This window comes from Corvus hawaiiensis, chromosome 2, assembly GCF_020740725.1.
Source record: "Corvus hawaiiensis isolate bCorHaw1 chromosome 2, bCorHaw1.pri.cur, whole genome shotgun sequence".
In the NCBI taxonomy this organism is placed as follows: Eukaryota; Metazoa; Chordata; class Aves; order Passeriformes; family Corvidae; genus Corvus; species Corvus hawaiiensis.
Genome location: NC_063214.1, coordinates 20,291,956 through 20,315,582, shown reverse-complemented (window position 1 = coordinate 20,315,582; position 23,627 = coordinate 20,291,956). Strand labels below are relative to the sequence as shown.

The 23,627-nt window shown below is 45.6% G+C and overlaps 2 protein-coding genes across 2 annotated transcripts; both read left to right on the top strand.

Annotated features, from left to right (window-relative positions):
• The first annotated feature begins 520 nt into the window (after window positions 1-520).
• LOC125337380 (nectin-3-like) lies at window positions 521-9,353 on the top strand. Its single transcript, XM_048327049.1, is given in 6 exon segments — window positions 521-541; window positions 794-877; window positions 880-946; window positions 2,428-2,763; window positions 7,501-7,812; window positions 8,342-9,353. Coding segments are annotated over 6 exon segments (1,152 nt in total). The 3' UTR covers window positions 8,674-9,353.
• An 8,861-nt stretch (window positions 9,354-18,214) lies between these two features.
• Window positions 18,215-22,559, top strand: LOC125337308. Its single transcript, XM_048326873.1, has 6 exons — window positions 18,215-18,296; window positions 19,048-19,386; window positions 19,880-20,164; window positions 20,885-20,990; window positions 21,202-21,325; window positions 21,938-22,559. Exons 1-6 carry the CDS (start codon window positions 18,215-18,217, stop codon window positions 22,433-22,435), a joined length of 1,434 nt encoding a protein of 477 aa, XP_048182830.1. The 3' UTR covers window positions 22,436-22,559.
• The last annotated feature ends 1,068 nt before the right edge of the window (window positions 22,560-23,627 follow it).

The window sequence follows — 23,627 nt, the reverse complement described above, 5'->3', positions numbered from 1 at the left end:
GAAGTTTGATTAGCAAATGAGGTCTCACAGTCTGGCTGCTGCACTGGGCCATAAGTGAGCCACCTGTGGCAGAGGGTTTGGCTGGTTTCAGCAGTGTGATCACAACCCACACAAAAACGGGAACACAGGCATAACAATGACAAAGCAAAAAGGCACAAAAACAATGACTCAAACAAGTTGTGTGACCTATTTTTATGTCATCTCAGGTGACAGTGGAGGGGAAAGGGTGTGTTTGTGGAAGGGCAACCCTGTCTTTCCCAGGGACAGGGCTGGGGAAGGATCATGGACCTGTGGAGATGGTGGGAACCTCAACGGAGGAGAGGCGAGACCAAGGCTCTGCTCTTTCCCTGAGGCCCTGAGTCCTCCTCTTGGCTTGCTTTGGTCTCCTTAATCTAGAAAAAGAGTTACGTTACAGAAGCCTCAGCAGCTCCTGGGTCTTCACTGATTCACACAAAGGGTGCAGACCCCTAACTGAGTCCTCTGAGTTATATGTAGGGACATTTGAACTACTCATTGCAGCATGGCCTTTCCTGGAGCTCAGGTCAGGGCCAGGGTGGCCTTTCCTCCTGCAACCCACAGACACTGGGTGCTGAGCCAGTTTAGAAATCTGTGCTTGTGTTTGGGCACTTATGAAAACCCAACCTTATGGACAAAGTGCTTGTGAAAAAAACAGCACCCCTATGTGCTTAGCAGCACAGCTGGGAAAACCTGAGTTTCTGGCTCTGACATTTGTTGTTATATCCCCTAAAAGTCATAGAGGCTGGAGGTTTTTACAAGCTTCGATTTACTGTAGCTGCATGGAGGGAATGTCCCGAGAGTAAGAGCAAAGCATATAAAAAAGGGGAAGTGGCGCTCAGTGGATCAGTCGCTCGTCTCACTGAGCACACAGCTAAGATGATGATGGTCACTTGCCTGCTCCTCTCCAGCATCTGGACCGTTGCTCCAGGTAACTCCCTTGTCTGTCTGGGTGTCTGTGTCATTATCCTAACAGCATTAGGGACCTCAGTGCCAGCCTCATTCTGTGCTGCTGGGTGCTGCCATCCCCACCTTGCACCCTCCTGGGGCAAGCCCATTGGTAACACGGTACTTGTGGCACTGTGCTACTTACCTGGGCCTTTGGACGTGTCACTGCTGATTGTGTTGGCAGCATCCACTTCTTAATTTACCACCAGTGTTTTTATAAGTTAAAGAGAGATGTATAAATTGGTTGCAATGGGCAAATTATAAAGCAGGCAAACTGTGCTTGTGGGTATCTGCTCAGGCCATCAAAAGCATGGGTGTATTACACTGGTTTTGTACTTAAAAGTCATGTAGAAAAGGCTGAATTAGTTTCAAACTAGTTCCCATGATCATGGTTTGTAGTCTGCCTATGGCACTGCTGAGATCTGGAAAGCAAAGTGACTGGTACATCTTGGCAACTGGCTTCTTGGTCTTTGGTGGAAATCTGCCTGGCCACAGTCACAGCCAGAATCTCAGAGCACTTTGTCGAGTGGGTTAACCTAGTGTACCTCTGGGGACTGCAGACAACTTCACTCCTCCTTAAAGTCTGCAAAGATATTTCCCTTTCTTGTAAATTGAATTATGTTTTCAGTGCTGCAACTGTTACTGTTGGTATCTCCCTTCCCATGCTGACATGCACAAATAAACTTTGAAAACTATTATCCCAAGAGAACTGTGGAGCTGAGCTGTCAGCTTCACCTTGCCTGTAGCCTTAACAATTTTTTCATGTCTACAAACTGGAAGAGGAGACCAATTGTTTTCTTCTTTTCTCTGGAGACTTTTAATACCACGGCATTTATGCTGTGAAAGTTTTCTGCTTCAGGGCTTTCAGTAGGGTCTCTTCTGCAGCTGCTTCTCAGCAGCATGACTTCTATGCTAAGAGGACAGAAGTATTTGGCCTCAGGTCCTCCCTACCTTGCTTTTTCCTTCTGGTTTTCTGTTCTTTGCCATTCTCTGACAAGTGTGAATACACAGTGTATAGTGGGGCACGTAATAATTTTTAGCAGTTTTACTGATTTGCTTCACTCCATGCCACTGGAGGGCTAAGAGGATGGTATTGGGCCAACAGCTGTTTGGTCATTAGCATGGGAATTAGTTTAGGGAACCTCTCTGTGGGTACCCGTGGGATAGCAGTCCTAGTAGACAAATCAGTGGCTCCCAACACCAGAGCTGCCTTTCTCAGTGGTGCTCTCTGGAGCACAGGTATCAGGCTGGCAAGATACTTGGTATGAGAGTGGCAAGTCCAGTGAAACTCTCTAGGTATTCTTTCATGCCACATTTTCAATTTTTCGCTGGATGGAGGGATAGAGAAATCCTCCAGAGTTGCTCTGTTTAGAAATGAAGGTAAGGGGCTGCGGGAGCATCGGCTGGGGTTGGGCTGCAGAAGAGTGTGAGAAATGCTGAGTGTGGCACCTGCTTCTCCCCCAGCCTCTGTGCAGGTGATGAACAGAAAGGTCCAGTCAGTCCAGGCAGGAGGAAATGTTACGTTTTCATGCCGGTCAGTCACGAAAGAAGATGTGATACAGGTGACCTGGCAGAAGGAGACAGATGGGGCTGAAGACAACATAGCAACTTACAGTACGATGAACGGCCAAAAGATAGCCAAGGCCTATGTCAGCCATGTGAGCTTTGCCCACAGCGAGTTACAAGCCTCGGCCATCTCCCTTCATGGAGTCACCCTCCAAGATGAAGGATGCTACAAATGCATCTTCAACACATTTCCCTCGGGGGCTGTCACCGGCAGGATGTGTCTCAAGGTTTATGGTAAGGCACTGTAATTGTGTACGGGCACTCATCTGAGGATTGAATCATTTTTCCTGTGAAAAACCTTCCCTAACATTGCTACACTGATGCAGGAAAAATGGTTCAGCTTTTTCCCTGGCTCTCTCCCTCTCTGGTTTTACCTCTGATGGGAAACCAGCATTCAACAGTTCTTTAATTTTCTTCCCTTTCAAGTCAGCAACAGCGAGATTTAAAACTGACGTGTAACCCATGACTTCCTCCAAGTTTCCCTGGTCCTGTGCTGTGCTGACAGCTGCCTGGCCACAGCCACGAACCCCGTGTCCCTCTGCTTCCTTTCACTGCTTCTCTCACCTCCTAATCCTGGAAATCAGGCAATTTTTAGCTTGTTCTGCATTTGGTTTTAAAAAAACTGCAAAGTATTCAAAAGGCAAAGAGGCACATGTATGACCAGAATAGCTGGAAGCTCATTTTGAAGCTAGAGTAAAAATAACAGTAGTTGGGCTGGGGTCAGGAAAAGGATGCAAAAAAAAAAAAAAAAGAAGGCTGAAATACTGTACAGCTTGTGGGATTTGACACATGAATATCTTAAGCAGGTCAGCATCAACTAGCTTAAAGAAGAGAGCTGAAACGAATCATGAGTCAAGATGGTAATATTTGTCACCTCCATATGAAATCATCAACTAGCAAGTGCAACCTGAAATAAAGACAAATGAGGAAGTCAAAGAACCAAGAGTGATAAGCTGCTTATCTCTTGAGGAAAGCTGCTGGGTTGTGTCCAGCTGAGAAAGCTGAGACATTAAAAATGCTCTGAAGACACCCTGTTGGCTCCTGGCTTTCTCATGCATGAGACTGCTGTGGGGACATCGGCCAAAGATCATATCCCATGTGGAGAGTGTCAGTGTCTGTGACCTTTCACTGGTGATATGACCCCTGCAGAGTATTTTGTTTAACCCTAGTACCTTCTGCTGACAAGGACACAGACACATATGTCCACACACATGTCTCTGGAGTCCTGTGTGTGGAGAAAGGAAGCTCCTAACTTACAGGGGAAAGGACGTGGTGGTGGAAAATACAAGGGAAAATCAAGTCTGGAACAAAAGTTCTTTTTCCCCTCTTCTGGGAAAACTCCTAGGACAGAAAAGAGAAATTAGGAGAAATTCATGCAGTATTTCATATATCAAGAGGAAAGTTCCTAAAGAAACCCAGTTCTGAGTCAGTCAGAGGGTAAACACTGATTATATATTACAGGAAAAACATGGAAGTGCCTTGCAGAGGGATCCCATTCTTTTTTATCATGTAAATCTAAACACAGAGATTTCTTTTGATTTTTTGGTTTGGTTTGGTTTTTTTTACCCAAGTAGGGGAATTCCTTCCCAAAGCCACCAAACTTGTGGCTATGGTTCATCCTTCACCAGAGCACTACTTCTAAAAAAAAAAGGGATGTTTTTCTGCTGCCACACACACTCATGCAAGCATCTCTTCCTGCATCTGATGAAAACACATCAGCTGAGAAGGGCTTAACTTCTCTCATAGGCCTCACAGGCCACTGCCAGAGGCTGCCTCACCAAGGTCGTGGTGGCCTCCCTTTAATGCGCCGTATCAAACCTGCCCTCAAGGGTCACCTTGAACAAACTGAGTATTTGGCACTCTGACAGAAGATTTTAGGTCATATATGGTTATTGCATTGAAGTTAATTTATACAATGCTACCTAAAAGCCACAGTCTTGCTCCTTATTGCCCAACTCTTAATGATGGGAACAACTTGTCTGAACAAGCCCAGAGGGTGCCCCATGAGGGAGAGTGAAGCCAGCAGGAATCTCCCAAGGCTCAGAGGTTCAGGGCAAGGTGAGAAAATCAGAGTCACCAGTTGAAAATGAAACGCTGCCATGTCTTTGCCCTCAAGAGGGGACTGCCAGGGAGTTTACGAGCTGGTGATTGCCCGATTACAGCAGCCTTCACAAGTGCGGCTGTTCCGGGAGAGACGGGCACCATCGCCACGTGATGAGGGGAAATGAAACCACGTCAGAACTGGATACAACACTGTGAAAAAAGAAACAGGTATGACTGGAGGGATGTCAGACCTGCCTGGCTGAAAACAGCAAACCCAGGAAGAAGCAGAAATTTCCTACCCTTCAGCAAAATCCATTTTGGAACAGAATAGTTTCAAGCAAGCTTGGTGGGTCTCTTTAAACAGACTGCTCCCTTCCCCCCCCCCCCCCCCCCCCATGGCTGGAAAAAGCTTTCTGTCATCACAAGGCACACTGTGATTCCTACAATCTTTTATCATTCCCTATAACACCACTGCTAAGACTTTAAGCATAAAAAGCATATCATGACCAGATGGTCCCCCTCCAATCACGGAAAGCCATTACAGAAAGTCCCTTTTTCAAATATTTGGGAATGCTGACAGAGATCAAATTTGGGAACATCTGCAATACTGATCTGCAAGAGAGACTAAAGCAAGTACTTGCAAACAACCTCTTATGCAAAGACTTTCACTGGAAACAAATATCTTGATGAAAGGCAAAAGAAGCAGTTAAGTGTATGCATCAAACATAAACAGCCAGCACATACTAGCAAACAGTGTAGAGGGACTTTACTGCAAAAGCAAGCACTTACAGGTTTTGATAGTGCATCTGTTACAGACATTTGCTAGAGAGAAGCTCAGCCCTACAGGATCATTCCTTGGGGTCCATTGTGAGAAGAGAGAGAACTGCTTAGTCAGAAGTAGAGCAGCTGTAGAGTGCCTGTGTTTCTGGCAAGACACTGAGAATTTTTTCTCATCCTCTATGGTAACATCTGTGACTTGTCCCTTTGATTGTTTTTTAATTTTGCAATGTAATATTTGAAGTTAATGCTGTGGGTGGATATGTTATTTTTATGCATCCCGTGAGTGAAAGAAGAAGTTCAGAGATCATTTATTAATTGAAACATAACTTGTTTGTGACACTAGTCTTTTCATATCTGGGAGATTTTGAGAAGTTCCAACTGAAATCCCCCTACACACTTTCCTTGTTTTTCTCAGAGGTTTCAGCAACTCTGTGGGGGTTGAGTTTTTGTCTATGAGTGATGCAAAACAGGAGAAATAGAAGCTTATTTTTTCTAGGCTCACACAACCATAATAAGCGAATGAGGTCAGGCTTGTAAAAAAGTCAAACAAACAAAAAGCAGCAAAATTGTTGATATACAAAGTCTTGGTTCCACCCTCTGGCAGTTATGGCTTGGAGGACACAGACAACCTCTTGAGGTACAACTGGAATTGTGCTAGGAGGTCATAGGTGCCATTATGCATCTGGCACAAGCCTTTTCCCCTTTTCACAGTGCCTGCTACACTTCACAGGCAAATCTTTGTTTACCTCACGAAAGGAAAAAATCACTGTTTTTCCTAAGAAGAATAAAAAGAAGTTTGGTTCACTTGTTTAAAAGCAGAATTGCTAAATGATAGTGGGATGTTTTAGTGTTGGGACAAAAAATAATTTCAGCATAAACATTGCCACTTACCGCTGTTATTTTTCTTATGTAAGTAGTAATATACACATGGAGTTCTACTGATTATAGTAATGGATACTTTTTTAATCAGAGGGCATTCGTGGTACCCCAGACTTGATTGAAAGTAGAGCTGCCACTGCACTGAAATGGTTAAAAAAAGTAATATTCTCAGAAACAGAGACCTAGAAGTAGAGTGTGGTTTGGACCCCTATTCCATCAGCACATGTACTGAAGTAGAAGGCAGGCTGGTGAGCTGCCACACAGAAAGCCATGGATTGCACTCCCAAATGGAACTGCACACCTTTATAGATACTGGCCTGCACAAACTGACCTTATCAAACTGAGCAAAAGCTTGAACTAGACAATCTCCAGAAGTCCCTTCTGACCTAAATTATGGTATGATTTTATGTCAAAGGATAAATAGGTGACTTTTCCACACGGGACCGATGTGTCCTTATGTGTTCAGTTCTCACCTGGAGTTCTATCCAGGTCGAAAGCAGCTTCTTGAACTTCTCCCCTTTATCTATTCCTTGCAAATACAGTTTGTATAAATAGGAATCAACAAGTAGACTTCATGTGAGTGAGTGAGCATGAATGATGCCTGTAGTTCATCCTTCTTCCAGACTAAAATGAAATGTGACAACATCCGCAAATCTTCTGGAGTGAGAGAGTTCAGAAGAGGTGATCTTTAATGAAAGTTTTAAGGGATACTATGATGCACCCAAAACCCAGTACAAGAGGGAACAAAGTTATACAAGCACAAACCCTCCACAGGTGAAATCCCATGGTGTAACCACATACAAATTCACTATTACTGTCTTGCATAAATAAATGCATTTAGTCCTTTGATTTGCAACTCTACACACCTCAAACAGCAGCAAAGATAATCCTGAAGGTAATTTTAAAGGAGAATAATTTTAACTCATTAATGCAGTTCAGCTCTTTCAGAGAGAAAAGGACATATGACTTCACAGTTTCACTACCTTCTGCTTTTAACTCAGCCATAATCACCACTTCTCAGTTGGGATGTTGCTGCTAGTAACAGAATTGAAATAGATGCTTCGACCGTCTTGCCCTTACTTTTGTCTAGCTCTTCACTTCCAGACTGCTGTCCGATCACTTTCATGTTTATTTGTCACTGCTGGGGCTTTGGGAGGGGGGAGGCAAGATTAGATAGCAAGCTTGTCCTCCAAGAAAATTGTAAATATAGATGCTCTTTGCTCAAACATGGGCAGAAACTAATGGACTTTGTCACTTTGTTGTTTACAGCCATCTCAGACCCCAAAGTGGAAACTAAGCTTATACTCAGTCCAGACAAAGCTGAGGACTCTGAGAAAATGGTGGGGATGAGCTGCTCAGCAACAGGGAAACCAGCTCCAAAAATAACCTGGCACCTTCCCAGCATCCTGCAGCAGAAACCAAGGGAGTACCACATAAAGTTCAGCAACCAGACTGTGACTGTCATCAGCAATTTTACCCACACCCACTCCAAAATCCTTCAGGAGTACCCCATCACCTGTGTGATCCAACACCCTTCTCTAAATGTGACCCTGGCCCTGCCCACAGACAGCCTGGAGCCAGGTCAGTATGTAACTCTGCTCCTGCTCTGAGTGGAGCAGAAACTGCACAACACCTCCTGGGGTTGATCAGAAAACTCCGCAGAGGGTTGGGAGCAGGTGGGGAAGGCACCTGGAAGAGCAGCTGTGGCTGGGCTTGGGAGGGATGGAGGAGGTGCCATGGAACATCCAGATGCCCTGGGCAACTGCACATAATGTCTACTGCTCATCAAGTCCTCTCACCCACCATGGTGTCCCCCAGCCTCTGTCCCTGTGAAGGACGATTTGTGACAGGGTTCCCTGTCATGTAGCGTGACACACTGACAAGACGCTGGGTAGCTCAGAGAGACTGAATTCTGTATGCCTGACCTTAACATCAGATCCCAAGCATAAGTCTGCTGGCAATGCCACTTGAGTGCATCATGCTGAAATGTGCTCCCAGTGCCCCTATCCACTCCATTTCACCCCAGGGAATAGCCAAGGGATGTTTGAATGGGGTTTTGGGTTAGATTTTTACTTCCTGCACAAACTGAATCCCTGTGCTTTCCCCACAGGTCCAGACAGCAGCATGGTACCGGCCATTGTCATTGCAGTGGGGGTCCTGGTCCCCCTGACCTCCCTTCTCCTTCTCACCTGCCTTCTCTACCCCTGCCTCAGGCACCTACATGGCCCAGAGGGAAACCCAGCCTGGCCATGCTGGGTAGGTCTGCCTTTCCTCAGGGTGCTGCCGGGGTCACCCCCACAGGTCATGGGGCTCAGTACCGTGACCTGGCTCTCCCCAGCCACACCAGGGCTGCCTGCACACTGCCCAAGCCTGGCTGAACCTGGGCTGGAGATGGACACAGGAATTAGCCCCCAGCCAGACAGCTGGGAAGCAGAAACCTGATTCTGCATAGCCAGCCTACAGGTGCCCAAGAGTGCTGGGAGCTAGAAAACATTCACTGTGCCAATGACAAGGCACGCTGCAGCAGAAGCATCACTCTACTACTATATTTATACACAAAATAGTTGTGGAAGCAGTGGCCAGGACCTTGCACTGGTCTTCTGCAGCTCCTAAAATAATCTACTTCAGCGCAGCCAATGCAGCTTACAAAGGCAGCAGCTTTGAGGATGTGTGTCAAACAAAATGTGGTCTTGGAGGAAAACCGTGCCTCTCTGAGGGAAGTCCAGGGTCCGACACTGTGGCACGGGCTGAGGCACTGCTGGTTGTCCATGGAGGCTATCCTAGTGCAGGGAGTGCAGGATACAAGCTTGAGGTGGGGGTAAACTGAGTGAAGTGGCATCATTTCAGAGAATCACAGTCCAGTTTTGTGAAGGTTCCTCATCCTCTTTGCAGTGTATGCCTAGCATGTGCACCCTGAATTTTGGTGAAAATCCTGGAGAAAAAGAAGCAGTGGAGGAAATGCAACATGTCTTCCAGGGGTGTTATACCTCTAGATCCAAGCTGAAGACTACTGGTGGGATTGCAAGGGGGTTACAGAGAGATGCAAGGACTCATTTGGCAATACAAATATCCAGGATCTTTAGCCTCGCACTTAAAACATCCATATATTTTGAAAAAATAAACACAACAACCTCTCTTTCATCAGGTACTTCCTGCCTGTACCAAGGCCAAGAAGTGCAGGCAGTATGGAGCTGCAGGCAGGTGGGCTCCTGTGGTGTCCCCCAGCCTCAGTGCACCACTGAACACCTGAGAAGCTCCCCACCCTACACATGCAAGAGAGAAACTCTTAAAATGGCACCTCAAGCTTCCAAGGCAACCTCCTGTGACTTTATCCCAGAGAAATACAGAAAAGGACAATTTATAATAGATATTTATTTATTTTGTTACACTATAATATTCTGTTTTGTAAGAAAAAAATGTAAAGTATTTATTTGAAACGCATGCTGGCTGTGTGGATCCATTTAGTGGAACTTATGCTTTGAATTTTTTGGGGTTTGAACATTGTTTATTACTTTTTGATATTTTAACATTGCAAACTCAAAAGTGATGGGGGATTGTCTGAAACAAGGCAGCATTTTGTAAGGCTGCCTTTGAAAGGGTTGCTGATGGACCAGGAGCTGGGCTGCAGAAAATCCATGGAACAGCCTAGCACACTCCTCTGAACTTCAGGTGTTGAACTTGTTCCCTAAAGGGCACAAGAGATCAGGCCAAGACTGCAGCCAGCCTGAACTTATAACCCAGGTGCCAGGAGCAACAGGCTTCAAGCCAGGAGTCATGAGGGAGTGCCAAGTCTGATTTCCAGCCACTTCTCCTGGAAAGCAATGTAAAAGGCACATAGATGATTCCTTCTTCCCTCATTCTCAGGGCTTTCCACAGTGCCTTGTGTTTCCCAGCATCCCACCCACCTGCAGGAGGAAGCAGGGTAATAAAGGAGTAGTTGCAGGGGTAGTAGGTTGCCCAGTACATTTTGTTTGTGTCCTGGTGTAGTGGCAGGTGAGTGCAGTGGGGAGCAGGAGGCAGGTAGGCCTGAGGAGGTGGGTGCTTTATTTATTTCCTTATGGGCAGATAAATACCAGTGCAGGGCAAGGAGTGTTCTCTATTCTGAAAATGCTTTGTTTATAACCAGTAGGTCAGATCTGAGCTCTATGAAGTCTTGTAGACTTAGGGAAGAGGAAATGAGCCCACCTGGCTGATGCTGGTCTTGTGGGAAGCCACCAGTGCAGGCTTCCTGGAGCAAATGCATGTAATCTGGTTTTTCCTCATCCATGTATTTCAAACGGGCATCCCACATGACTCACTAAGTTGTGGTCAAAAAGCCAAGTGAACTAAAATGAAAGCAAGTGGGTGAGAATGAGTAAACCTGGTCTCTGCTATCAAATACATTTTTTAGGCCCCCCTAACACTTAGTAATAGCACAGTTGGTGAGTGAGGGGAAAGGGGAACTGGCTGCAGCTGTTACAATTGGGGTTTTTTTCTCCTTATCCCCCAACTATCAAAGGAGGAAGTAATGGTTTGTCCAAACTTTTCCACTATTGCAGCTTCATTTCTTCCTCCATGAGGGAAGAGGTCAGGGGAGAAGAAGGATTTCCCCTGGACTTGGGGAGGGCAGGAATGGGAGGAGAGCCCCTGGCACCCTTCTTGAGTAGGCTGTGTGGCCTCAGGCCTTGCCATTCCGCAGAGTCTGCACTTGCAATTTAGAGCAGTTTATTTGAGTTCTAACATGAGGTTTCTGCTAGTGTTTAGACTAAGGTTTTGGTTTTTGGTTTGTTGGGGTTTTTTAATAAAAAAAAGAAACTAAACTCTTGCAGAAACAGGGAGTTTGGACATGGGTAGAGAAAAGGATTTCCTGAGGGAAGAGAGATAGGCACAAGGCCAGTGAGAAATCTATTCAAACCCAGGAAAATGACAGAGATTATCTGTTATTGTTTTCTACAAGCTGATCACCTGGAGTGTGGGAAAGCAGGGCTTGGAGTCACAAAAGTATCTGTTTATGTGTGGGACTGTGGTTTCTTTTACTTTTTAGCTGAATGTAGAATTTTTTTAAGCTTTTAGAGGTTTCTGCTTATGAACATGATAGGTCCAGAAGCTGGCTTACAAGAAAAATTCTGTACAAGACTTATTTTTCATTCAGGATATCAGAATGAGAACATGACATCCAGATACAGAACACTTAAAACCAATACATGTACTTACCTTCATGCTATACAAAGCCATCTACTAAGATGCAGTGCCATAAAATGCTGAATGCTACTGCTGGGTTTTTGGCTTCACATAGCAATGAAATGAATGCAAGAATACAGACTGTGGATAATTAACAGTCTGATAGCTATGGGGGGAAAAAAGAATATGGAAAAGATACAAACCACCTTTTGTGGAATCAACAAAAGCATGACTGAGGAACTCAGAAGTTTTGACTATGAATGATGAACATCGTAAATGCTGTTATGAGATTTCTTTGTGATTATTTTGTGCTTGTCTGTCCAGTTACTTCTGTTAACAATTTGTAAGCAATTCCTTGGAGGTTATATTTTGAATGGGTTTATACACAGACCGAATATTTGTTTTAATAAATGTGGGATTTTAATAAATGGGTGGGTGTGATCCCCAACATCTTTTGTCTGCTGTGGCCCTGCATGACTGTAGGTGAAGTTGGTGTGGAGCTTGAGAGGAGAAAAAATAAAACTGGTAGGATATTTAAGTGAAATAGACTGCTCCATTTTGCTGCTCCAATACAAGCAATATGAAGCAAGTTAACTTTGTAAGTAAATGGAAGCAGACCATATTTTCAGAATAAATTCTGTGAGAATGTTCTGAGCTACTACTGCCACCAAAAAAAAAGTCTAGGATTTTTGCCTGTTTTGAGGCTGGGCAGTTGTCATTCTCACCCAACTTTGCCTTTGGCCACTTTGTGTCACTGCATTTTGTCTAGCCTAGGGACAAGTGGTGTTGATACAGGGTATAATTTCTCCTAACTGATGGAAAAGGGGCAAGAGGGAATGCCACCTTCCTGCTTGCCTCTCACGTAGATAAAACTGGCTCTGGGTAATGTGTTTCTCTTTATAAAGCAAATGTAGCCTGCACCTCTCAGCTTTGGGATCCTTTGACTCTGACATTAGCCAGTTTGGGTTAAGGTTTTAACTCATGTAAGAAGTGTCCTTTTTAACTGTTGAGATACAGATATAGATAGATAGATATAGATAGCTATAGATATAGACATATATATAAATATATATATATATATATATATAAAATGAAGGTTCTTCAGGCTGTGTAAAATGTCCATGTTTCTGTTTTGGCATGCCAGGGTATTGCAGAGATGTATTGTGTTGGTATTTTTTTCTGCCCAGATACTGGGTTCCTGGTTCTAAGAGAGCAGTAAGATGCAAGCAAATTGCCCCAACAGCTCTGGCTGAAGATATGACTTTGAAGTGTAGCTGAAATGTTTGCCTTAGATATTTTATAGGCACTGGCTGAAATAGGAAGAATATTCTTCTTCTGAAACCAGTGCTGACAGAGGCATGGGACTAAATTTGTACAGTGAAAAGAAACTTTGTTTTGGTGATAGACCTTGAAAGCATCATTCATCAATTCTCTGTTGCATGACCCTGGGGGAATGATTCATCTAAATACCATACCAGTAAATTTTCTTATGAAATCAGACATGGAAGAAAATATAACCCATTGTTTTTCATTCGATTTTCAGCACTGAGCCTCTGGAAATCAGCTGAAACAAGAGAATTGCACTAATTGATTGCATTTTTCTCTTTATAAATGAGACGATCAAGCCAGGCAGATACAAATCAAGTGTATTTTTGTTTTCACTCTCAGTACACCAGAAATTGCTCATATTTTTGGAAGCCTTACAAAGGGCCTTTTCATATCTCTGCTGCTTTCATCTTTGGACATATAAAGCTATGTGTGAAAGGAGCAGTGAATACTTGTCCACCTCTTTGTGGATGGACTCCATTGTAGTCTGCTCAACTTTGAGAAAAGCCACCCGAAATTTCTGGGAAGCCTGAGAGAATCCTCAGTCTAAGACCCCTACACAATACTAACAGTTTTAAATTCCCTAGCATGAAGCTGTGGTCCTTTACCACCCTAAGGAAAAAGGAGGAAAAGGCAGCTTTGTCTAGTAAAAGAGCAGGCTAAGGTGGAATGAAAAGCTTGCAGAAAAAACCCTACACTTCTTAATTAAAAAAAAAGAAAGGAAACAACCTAATTTTTTTTCAATCAGAATATTTTATTTGATATTATCCTTCAGATAAATTACAGAAAGCCCGGGTCTCATCATAAACACCCAGGCTTACATTTTAATTTAAAGAAACCAATTTGCCTTGAGCCTTCCTTGTTTACAGGAAACTAGCTATTTTCATAAATGAGACTGTGGTGGATTTTAGCTGCCCATCATCTGAGTAACAAGAAATATTATTGTTTGCTACAGTTTCTCTCTAAATACCAGAACCTATACACAAAGAGGAGAAAGGGGAAAAGTCCTAGTGTAGTTTTCTGAGGCTCTTTGCATACCTACTTTAGAATGGTTTGATTTTAAGGGTATTAAATGTAGGCTGCCTACTTTCTAGGACATATTAATAGAAATAAGGTGTCAGTTGTCTACTCAATACTTCAGCATTTATGTACATAACTTCATCATTTCTTTCTGAAAATCTGTATTGTAACAATTTCTGACCACATCAAGACAATTGGAAGACATTCCTTGGAATCTAGCTCAGGCTGCACAGGGAAACCCAGACCTTGCTGCGTCACTAAGAGAAAGTGCTGAGCTCCCTGCAGGCTCCACTGGGGTGGAAACCTTCTGACTAGGATGCAAAACAAAAGGGGGCCACATCATGGGTCACAGGTAATAACATCCCAGGCTGAAAGGATTTGATGTACCAGGATCTCCAGTGGGCTCTGGCCCAGCAGAAGGATCTTGTGGCCATCGTGCAGTTTTAATTCCTCTAGTCTCAGGTTTGTGACTCTGTATCACTCTGCTGTGGATCTGGCACATGTGGGTTGGGAGGCTTGGAAAAACTGAAGCCAGAAACTTCCAAGAAACAGCATCAGTCATCAATAGTGAGACAGATCTTTTTCCTGAAAGGTGAGCAGGAAGGCTTGGGGACCCCATACTTGATTCTCTACAGCTTCCTTCATTCCCTTAGCACATTTATTCTTTGTTTGCTCTTTTTCTGGTCCATGGGATCCAGACCTGATGCTGAACTATCGGTGTAATATCTCTGCTTCAAACAACAAGTTTGTCCTTTGTATTCCTGTTGCTTGACTCAGCCACCTATTTTCCCTCACCTAGTTGTTTCAAAGTTGTTTCCTCTCCCTGATGCTGTTCTGTCTTACCACACCTTTGAAGATGCTGTCCACCTACCTGGATCACCTCTTTTCTGCTGGGCACCTCTTGTTCTTCAACTAGGGTAGTCATAGGGCTTAGCTGGGAAATGGGAGCTAGGGAGGAAGGAGGGAAGGAGAGAAAAAAGCAAAAGGGCACACACAGAGCCTGAAGGCAGGGGAAGGATCTCAAAGTGGAGCCAAATGGGGAAATAATTTTCTCAGGAAAGCTCTCAAGTTGGCAATTTGTTAGAGAACATGGGCTTAGGACTTGGCTACTTCCAGCAGTAAAACTTCTCGCAGAATTAGCTTTGGAATATGAATGTTACCTGCAATCTGTACATACCTCTCTGTGGCCTGTGGCTCCTGCAGGCATTAGCAATGAAGTGGCTTAAGGAGTTTGGCCAGCTGGACAACCAAGCCACAGAGATGCTTGGTGAAAGTAATTTGAGGAGTGTTTAAAAAGAGAACCTCTTAAGACTATGAGCAAGTGTCCTGTTTTGTGAAGACTGCAGAGTTAATTAGCAATGGATGGGAGCAGTTTGCATTCCTTTTTGTCCCTTGATGGCCAGCATATGACATGAGGCTGGCTATGGGTAATGCAGCCAGGGAAGATAAGGACCGGGCACAGCAGGGAGCTGATGCTGCAGGGGGGATCTGGCACTGGATATCACTTCGTGTTCCTCAATTGATTTCTGATAAAATTCCCATAACTTCCTAACAGAAGTACACATGCTACCAACAGAAAATGGTGATAACCTGCTCTCATGGCATTTTCTAGTCGAATGTCTGCCCCTCTTGGCTCAGCAGTGTCTGGGCTTGCAGCCAGGAGTGAGCCAACATTTCATTTCCTCCTCACCCTTTCATCTACAGGCTGTGACCAGGAGCTGTGACCCTTGATCTCTGGCAGAACTGAGAACAACAAACACAAACCACCAGAAAGCAGGGGAAGTACAGTGCTATAACGCTGCTGATGAACTGTCTTTCTCTTCACTAGTAATTCTCCTCTTTGGCATCAGCAGAAATAGCAAAATTTAAGCCCAAAAATGAGAGAAGCCACCAGAAAGTTGTCTCTTCAATTTAAGCATAGGGCAATTAGGCAGACTCTGAAAGTTATTTTTTCCCTTCAGAAAGTAAGAATTAAGTAATTAAGATGACACTCTCCAGTACTCACAGTCCAAACATGCTGCTTTATCTAAAACTTTGAAAGTACTGAGGTCTGGCTTGGACAAGCAGTCCCCTGGGACAGTTCTGTTTAAACAAACAACTGCATCTTCCAGCAACTTTATAAAATGACTGAAAAGAGAAAAACAGCTGGCTTCTTTTGTTGAGCAAAGTTCAGAACTATACAAAAGAAAAGCAAAGGTTGGGGAAGGGACATGTGGGAAAAAAGTTGGACAGATTCTGTTTCTGTAATCTGACCTGTTGCCAGGACCTGTTGCACCAGAGATGTTAGTGCAATTTCTGTATGTTGTTATTGTGTATGTGAGCAGGTAGGTTTTGCTCCACAACATGCAGCTGGCCAGTAGGATGCTTGCCCAGGTACAAAATGCAGTGAGATTCAGAGGGTAAAGGTTCTTGCTGTAATCAAAATATCTGAGCCCAGTTTTGTTGCCTGGACAATGAAGAGCTTCTAGAAAACTAAGATGATTCCCCTCTTATATAGGAAAGAAATTGAAGATGTACCTCCACAAAACTCTTTATATGTGCAACCCTCCACTGATGCTTGCACCTGGGTTTGCTTTGCCATCTCCAACCAGGCTCCGGGGACTGATGGAAAAGAGCAGATCTGCTCTGCTAAGTCTCTTGTGTCTTAGGTGTAAGATACACATTGCAGTAGTTGGTATTTATGCTGATTGCTTAGTGTTAGCTACACAGTCACTTTGATTGGTACACTGACCTTGTGCCCCCATGCAGCTGCCCATGTGCATTGAGCATATTCACATCCATGGGCTCTTTGGACTTTCTAAACCAGGAAAGATCCTTGTGTGAGCTCAGCAGCATTAGCTGCATCTCTCCTGTCCTCACCTGTCCTTTCTTGTCCTGAGCTCCTTGCGCCAAAATCTCTGATGTTTGTTTTTGTTGAGGTTTCTGAGTTTAACAAAGTGCCTGAATTTGATTGGCAATTCTGACCCTGGAAAAGGGGACATAAGTGAGTTGTCATTACTTTCTCTGCTCCATATCATAGAGTTTGGCGCAGCCAGCCCCTGGGAGCTCAGTCCTAGCCTAAAATGCTTCTCCCTTGCTGGCAGTAGGGACACCCCTTCTGCCCAAAAGCAGACTTCTGGGACAGAGGAGGCTGGGATGGGAGCAGGCATCAGGGGAGAGAAGTTGAAAACCCCTGAGGGACGCTGTGGAAAGGCTCTGACATGATGGCATGTGCTGGTTTCACTGCCCTGCTCACTGCCTGCAGTGCAAGCTGGTGCTGTAGCTAGAAATGAGGGGCTGGATGGAGCCTCTTCCCTTAATGCCAGGAGGTGCCAGGAGGGATGTTCTACAGTACATCTCACCTTGTATGGAATTCACCTACAAACTGGGGAGAAGGGAGGGGGTGGAAGTGTAAGAAATCATAGAGCTGATGAAAACTAGAGAACTTGATGCTGCTGCCCCGATGGAGGGAAGAGTCAAAGTCATAAACAGCAGGGATGAACACAGACTGGTATTCGCTTCTCATATTCTCCTGTAAAATAGCCTTCTCCCTTTCTTACAGGGTGTAGAGTGCAGTGGGTATCCTGCTGTAAGTACAGCTTGAAACCTCACATGGTGCTTGATCTCAACGTTGGGTTGCCATTGGGGCAGGAACTGCACTGTGCAGTTTTACAGTGAACCCCTTGGGCACAGGGCATCACCTCTGGGCACCAGAGCGCCGTCACACCCCTGGCTTTCCCTTGCTGGAATTATATCAGATGCAAACACATCTGGGGTGATGAGACTTCAGCCAAACCTGCTCCCTGCAATGACTCCTTTCATAACCCACTTGGGGGGGAGTCTGGTTTGCTTGTGGCTTGTGGCAAAGCAGTGCCACCTGCAGGCGACTCCGCACTGCTCTCCTGATGGGGAATCATCTCCCGCTCTTGCTTGGGATTCCTCTGTGCCACATCCAAGGGAGGAAAGTGATCTCCCTGAGGACTCCAGTATTGGCACCCAGTGTGATGTCCAGCAAGCCTCCTAGGCAGTGATCCACAGGCAGCACCTCCCTTTCCACCATCCCTTTCCAGCCAAAGAGAAAGAGAGCAGGGTCTGTCAGGGCCTGTGGTCCCTTGTTTCTTCCATCAGACACCTCCCACACATACCAGCAAGATTCCACATTTACACCCTTGAGAGGTGCAAGTAGTGGTTGTGATGCCTCCTAACAAATCACCAGGATGGGGTGAGCAAGGGACACCACCAAACTTTGCAGAAGGAGGAAAAAAAGGAAAAAAAAGAAAGAGTGAGGGCTGTTTGTTGCCACCTCTGGCAGCCAGTGCTGTTGGCAGGCAGGGCACAATAATGATCAATGATTGACCAGTGGTGCTGCTGATTGGCCACCGAGGAGTGTGCTGAAAAAAGGCGCCAGAATTTTCAACGGTTCCCTGGCAATGCCAGCCCCTCATTGAAAGAAACGGGGAAAGGGATGAGCTTTCCTGGGCAATTGCTTCAACCGACAATGATTTTCCCCCTGCTCCTCTGGGCTGAAATCTGCCTCCTGCTGCTCTGGGGAGGCTGCCAGCGAGTGGAACCGGCAGTGGGTGAGTGGAGCGCTCTTTCCCCACACCAGCTTAACTGTGGAGCAGCACCAGCCTTTCCTAGCAAGCAGAGAGACACAGATATGATGCTGACTAAAATATACTACATGGTGACTGGAACAGTAACTAGTAAGCTGGGCATGAGTCAGCAGCAGCAGCCAAATTGGGTAAGGCTTGGTTAGAGAGAGCACTGGGCACTTTGCTCACAAGCTGTGTGCTCTGCCTGGATATTCCCTTTCTTTGTTGGTGTTGCTAAACTCCTCAGCACAGGGGATGGGGCAGGTTTGCATTTCCAGTGTCCATGTCTGGGTGGTGCACACTTCTCTGAGGAGAGGCTGGAGTAGGGCATATCCCTCTGCAGCCCTTCGTGCTGCCTCCTGGCTGCCCTGGGCTGCTCTGCCTCCCCACAGCCCTGCAGGCGCCGGCAAGAGGGGACCAGGAGTGCTCTTGGGAGCGAGAACTGTTTTTGCTGGGTGGTTGCTGTGCTTGCTAAAGAGCCTGCCTGCCCTCCATTCCCATGCTGCCTTCCTCCTCTCCATGGAACTGTACAGCAGAGGATAATGATGTGATGCCCACCTGTGACAACAGGGTGTCTGAAGTCTCCCAGTGCGCCACACGGCCTCGCGGTGGAATTCCTTACTCCAGTGTTCTACAAGATGGGAACAATGAGAGTGGATGTTTCAAGGAACTATGGCCTTGCCTGAGTGATTTACTTTTCCTTCTGCCCTGATTTTGGGGTTTGCTTTGTTCCTAGCTTTGAAGGAACCCATCCAATCTGATACCATCATCGTAGCAGCCCTCGGGGGAGAGGCAAATTTCTACTGCAACTTCTTGCTCTGGATGGATGTTTTGCAAGTGACCTGGCAAAAGAGAAATGGCACTTCCTTCCAGAATATGGCCACCTACAGCCCAGTACACGGGCTGAGGCTGATAGGGTCATTTCAGAAGAAGGTGCGTTTCACTAGAGCAACCCCAAAGGCCTCAGCTATCACCCTCCAAAATCTCACACTTGAAGATGAGTCCTATTACAAATGCATTTTCAGTGTGTTCCGTCATGGCTCCATCAGCAAAGACATACGCCTCAACATCCAAAGTAAGTTTTGCACTAACATCTTCTCTCTTTCTGGCACTCGGGTCGGGTCTGATGTAGTCAGGAGGTGGGGATGTCATTATCCTATCCACCACATGGAGATTTTCCACACAGCAGCATCTCCTTGGTGGATAGTGTTCAGACTGCCACACTGGAATTATTACCTAACCAACTAACCTTTTAGTTATAGACAATAAATGACAGGTATACTAATCAATTATCCTTATAAAAATTGTAGAACTACTGTTCCACATGTGGTTTTTGCCATATTGTGTACCTGAAAGCTTTCAAGTAAAAATTTGCTTTTATATTCACTCTAACATTGTTTGGGAAGATCAGTTCTATTTTCTAGGCAACACTTTCCTCAGGGGAAGTGAAGGCAAATAAGCCAGCAGATGCTTTTGGATAAAAACGTTGTACAGAGAGATAAACCCACTCAGCTTTGACTGTAAACTCACCACAGAGTGTAAAAAGCACCTTCTCATTTTGCTGCCAGCAATTTCTGAGCTCACAGTGGAATTCCATTCCCTCCTGCCCACTGAGGGTCTCCTCACTGCAGTGTGCTCAGCAACAGGAAAGCCTGCCCCCAACATCACCTGGCTGCATGACAGAGGCCTGGAGGAGGCACCTGAAGTACACCACATCCAAAACACAAACGGAACAGTAACAGTGGCAAGCAGAGTTACCTTCTCTGCCAAGCACCCCCATGTCTTGTTCTGCCTCCTTGACCACCCACAAGGAAGGAAAATGAAGGCACTTCACCTGGAAAAAGGAGGGGAAGGTAGGCTGTAGTTTTGTGGAGATGTGTAATGTGTAGTGGGGTATGCTTAGGGAAGGATGTGCAATTATGGGAGGGCCGCTTGTACTTATGTAGGTCTTGATAGACAACTTTCTGTAAGGCCAGATCTCATGCTAGATGAAGATTTCAGGATTTGAAACCCTCCAGAAGACTCTTCCCTGTAGTACCTTTGTATGTGTGTGGTGCATGTGTTACATGGGATAACTACGTATATTTGTGCATACACATGCATATATGGCTCTGTATGTCTACATTTCTACTTAATGATTTATTTAGAGCACCAGTACCCACAGCGGGAGGGTACCAGCAGAGCAGGCTCCTGGCTGACAAATGCTGGGGAAAAACATTTCTCATAGATTATCTTGCTGGAAGATATGTGTCAGGAAGGATGGGACACTTCTCTTGTGATAAAACTTCTTTCAACAGAAAGAGAAACGCAAATAGATCAAGAGTAAAAATTCTGGGGTTTGATACCCCTGATACCAGGGAAGTGTGAGACATTATCCATATTTATTTAAAAACGTAAAATAATCCTTCAGTAGAGGACCTTTGGTAGAGTTATATTGTTACAGTGCTCCTTTCTCTCCTTCAAAGAATAAATGGGCACAAAATGCTGAATGTTGCACTCTCAGTCCCAGCCCCTGGAAGAGGACACCAGAAACACATCATGTTCTGTGTGAACTTACTGGTTTCTTTTTGTAGATGTTCAGAAGAGCACAGTCATCATCACATCGATATTAACAGCGGTGTTGCTCTTATCAGTCTTGATATATTGTGGCGTGCGACTGAATAACAGCAGAAGGAACAAGTAAGAATAGTTTCCATTTTCTTGCAAATGATGTGGCTTGCCTCTGTTCACCTTGCAATTTGCCTTTCTCCTTCTTCTTGGCATTTTTATATATCCATTCAGGAAACTCATCCAGCTCGTAACAGCGTCTTTAAAATAGCACAATTCACTCTAAATGACAAGGGGTATAATAAGCATCATGGGACTAATTGATGCTGTGGTTTTCTCCCAGGCAGAAGACACACTGCACACCCACGACTCCTGCAAAGGAGACAGGCTCACAGCAAGACCTAGGTGAGAGAGCCTCTGAGAGCCTGCACACACCGAAAGAGCAGCACATCACTTACCAAAACGAGGTAACACAAACCCCCAAGGCTTCTAGTGATTATTCACATCCTCCATTAGGGGTCTCTGTTTCTCCTGCCATGTCTTTGCTGCATGGGACAGCTGCACCGGGTAGATGACACAACATGTGCCCCATTTAACCTCCAGCAACGATCAGGAAAAACTGCTTAATGTTTTGCACCACTGGCCTGGAGGGTGCGGGAGAAAAGTTAGTCAAAGTTATTTAGCTACAAAGGCATGAAAGAGGCACGGGAAATGTCCAGGAGGGCAGATGAGATGTCCCTTCTGGACAAGGGCAGGGAGCCCTGCAGAGCTTGGGTGCTGTCAAGAGCAGCCTCACACAGAAGTTTCCCCACTGGGAAGGGTCTGCCCTGCCCTCCTCCTGGTGCAGACACAAAGCTGCTTTGGAGGGCTGCTGGCATCCACAGACAGAACCAGTAAGTGGTCACAGCTGGGAATCCCTCCCCCTAGACACTTCGCTCTGACATCCCATGTTTTCCCTGCAAGCTCCTGGTGGTCCCATGCTGTAACTGGGAACTCTCTTGTCTACTCATCACTTCTCTCTGCCACGTAGTCTAGAGCTCTGCTGTGATTACCACACCACTCTGCTGGGTCTCTTGCAGAAGCAGACACCAGGATCCACACTACGCAAAAGGTGGAACGGAAACCTGGGATTGAGAAAAAGTTGGAGGCCTTTGTTTCTGGAGGAAACACAGAACCTGAACAGCAGCTTCCAAAGTGAGTTGAAGAGTGGACCTGCTGGGTTATCCATCAAGGAGCTTGGCTGCTCTCCCATGAAGCAGGATGAGGAGGCAATGGCACGTGAGGGAGTCCAGGTGACACCCCAGCCCAGCTGCTCCCCAGCCCAGCAGAGGAAGGACAGGCACCAGCCAGCTCCACAAGTCCAAAGGAGCACAGGGGCCCATGCCTGCTCAGGAGCCCACACTAAGGACTCAGAGGAAGCGGCAGCTTGCCCAGGCTCCTCCCAGGGGTGTCCCAGGAGATCCTTAGTCCTAGGGTCTGTGTGGGAAACCCATCCAGATGAGTCCATCAGTGGAGCACCTTCTGAACTCAGGACATCACTGCCTGAGGGCTATGGACACGTGGTGCCATGCAAATGAAGTGCATTTGGAGACTGAACTGGGCTGTTATGGGATTCTTAGGGAAGGAGACAAAGGTGGGAAAAGGAGGAATCAAGGGCATTTGGGAATAAAAAGCCTGGAAAAATGGATGGATAAAAAAATAAAAGGGTCTGGTTTCATTTTTGCAGGAGGCTGGTCAGTACACTTGTCTGGGCTGGCCCAGTGCCCTGTCACCACAGTCTGTCCTGTCTTCTCATTAAACTCCATTTCTAACTCTTCTCCGGGGTGAGGGACACCCCAACTGGTGTGCATGTGTGTAGGGGGCCCTGATGTCAGCAGCTGGGCCAGAACCAGGGGTCCCATGTGCCCGGGTGCCAGCAGCTGGGGAGACCTGAGTGAGACAGGCCAAGTGCCAGCCACCAGCCTGGACCAGGGCCAGACCCTGTGTGTCCCTGATGTGGCACCTGGAGCGAGCACAGGTGAGCCTGTGAGGGCCAGCAGGGCTCAAGCCACACCAGCCGGTGAGTAGGGGACATGTCCCGGGATGTTCTTCGATATCTCACAAGCAATCAGGAAGAAGGATCTGTGCTGTGGATGGGCTAAGACCAACAGAACCAGACCAAGACTGGTATTTGGGGGAAAAAAAAATCATAAAAAATAATTGTTTTTAAGGCCTTGATCTGCGAAAGTTCCCCTCCAGCTCTGTGTGTCATGACACGAGGTGTTTCAGAGATGTGCTTCCAATGCATTTGCAAAGGCTCCTCTGACAGTCTCAGCGCAGAGCACTACCTGTGGTAAGCGCACAGGACCCTCTAGTGAAAAGGAATTATATCTCATTTAGCCAAGAATCTTGAAGTCCCCTGAACTTTGTAAGGAGTCATGTCCTAGTTAGCTAAAGAATTTGTGGGGGTTTTTGTAGTTTGTTTTTACTTAAATTTGTGTTTAACTTAGTGTCAGCAGAACAAGATTAAAAACCCAAGATAATAAACAGCTGAACTTGAACCTGCAGGAAATAACATCAGGGAACAACACACCTCATAAAACTTAATGAATAGAGGATTCTTTAGCTACAGAAGCAAATTCAATAGAGAATTGTTTAGTTAAGAGGAGTTATGGGTTATCTTTAACTAAAGGTAAATGTACTGTCTTAGTAGTGACTTAGTACAGTAAGATAAAAAACTAGAGGTCATCAGAAGTGAATTACACACGTGCTGGGAGCTGTGAACATGAA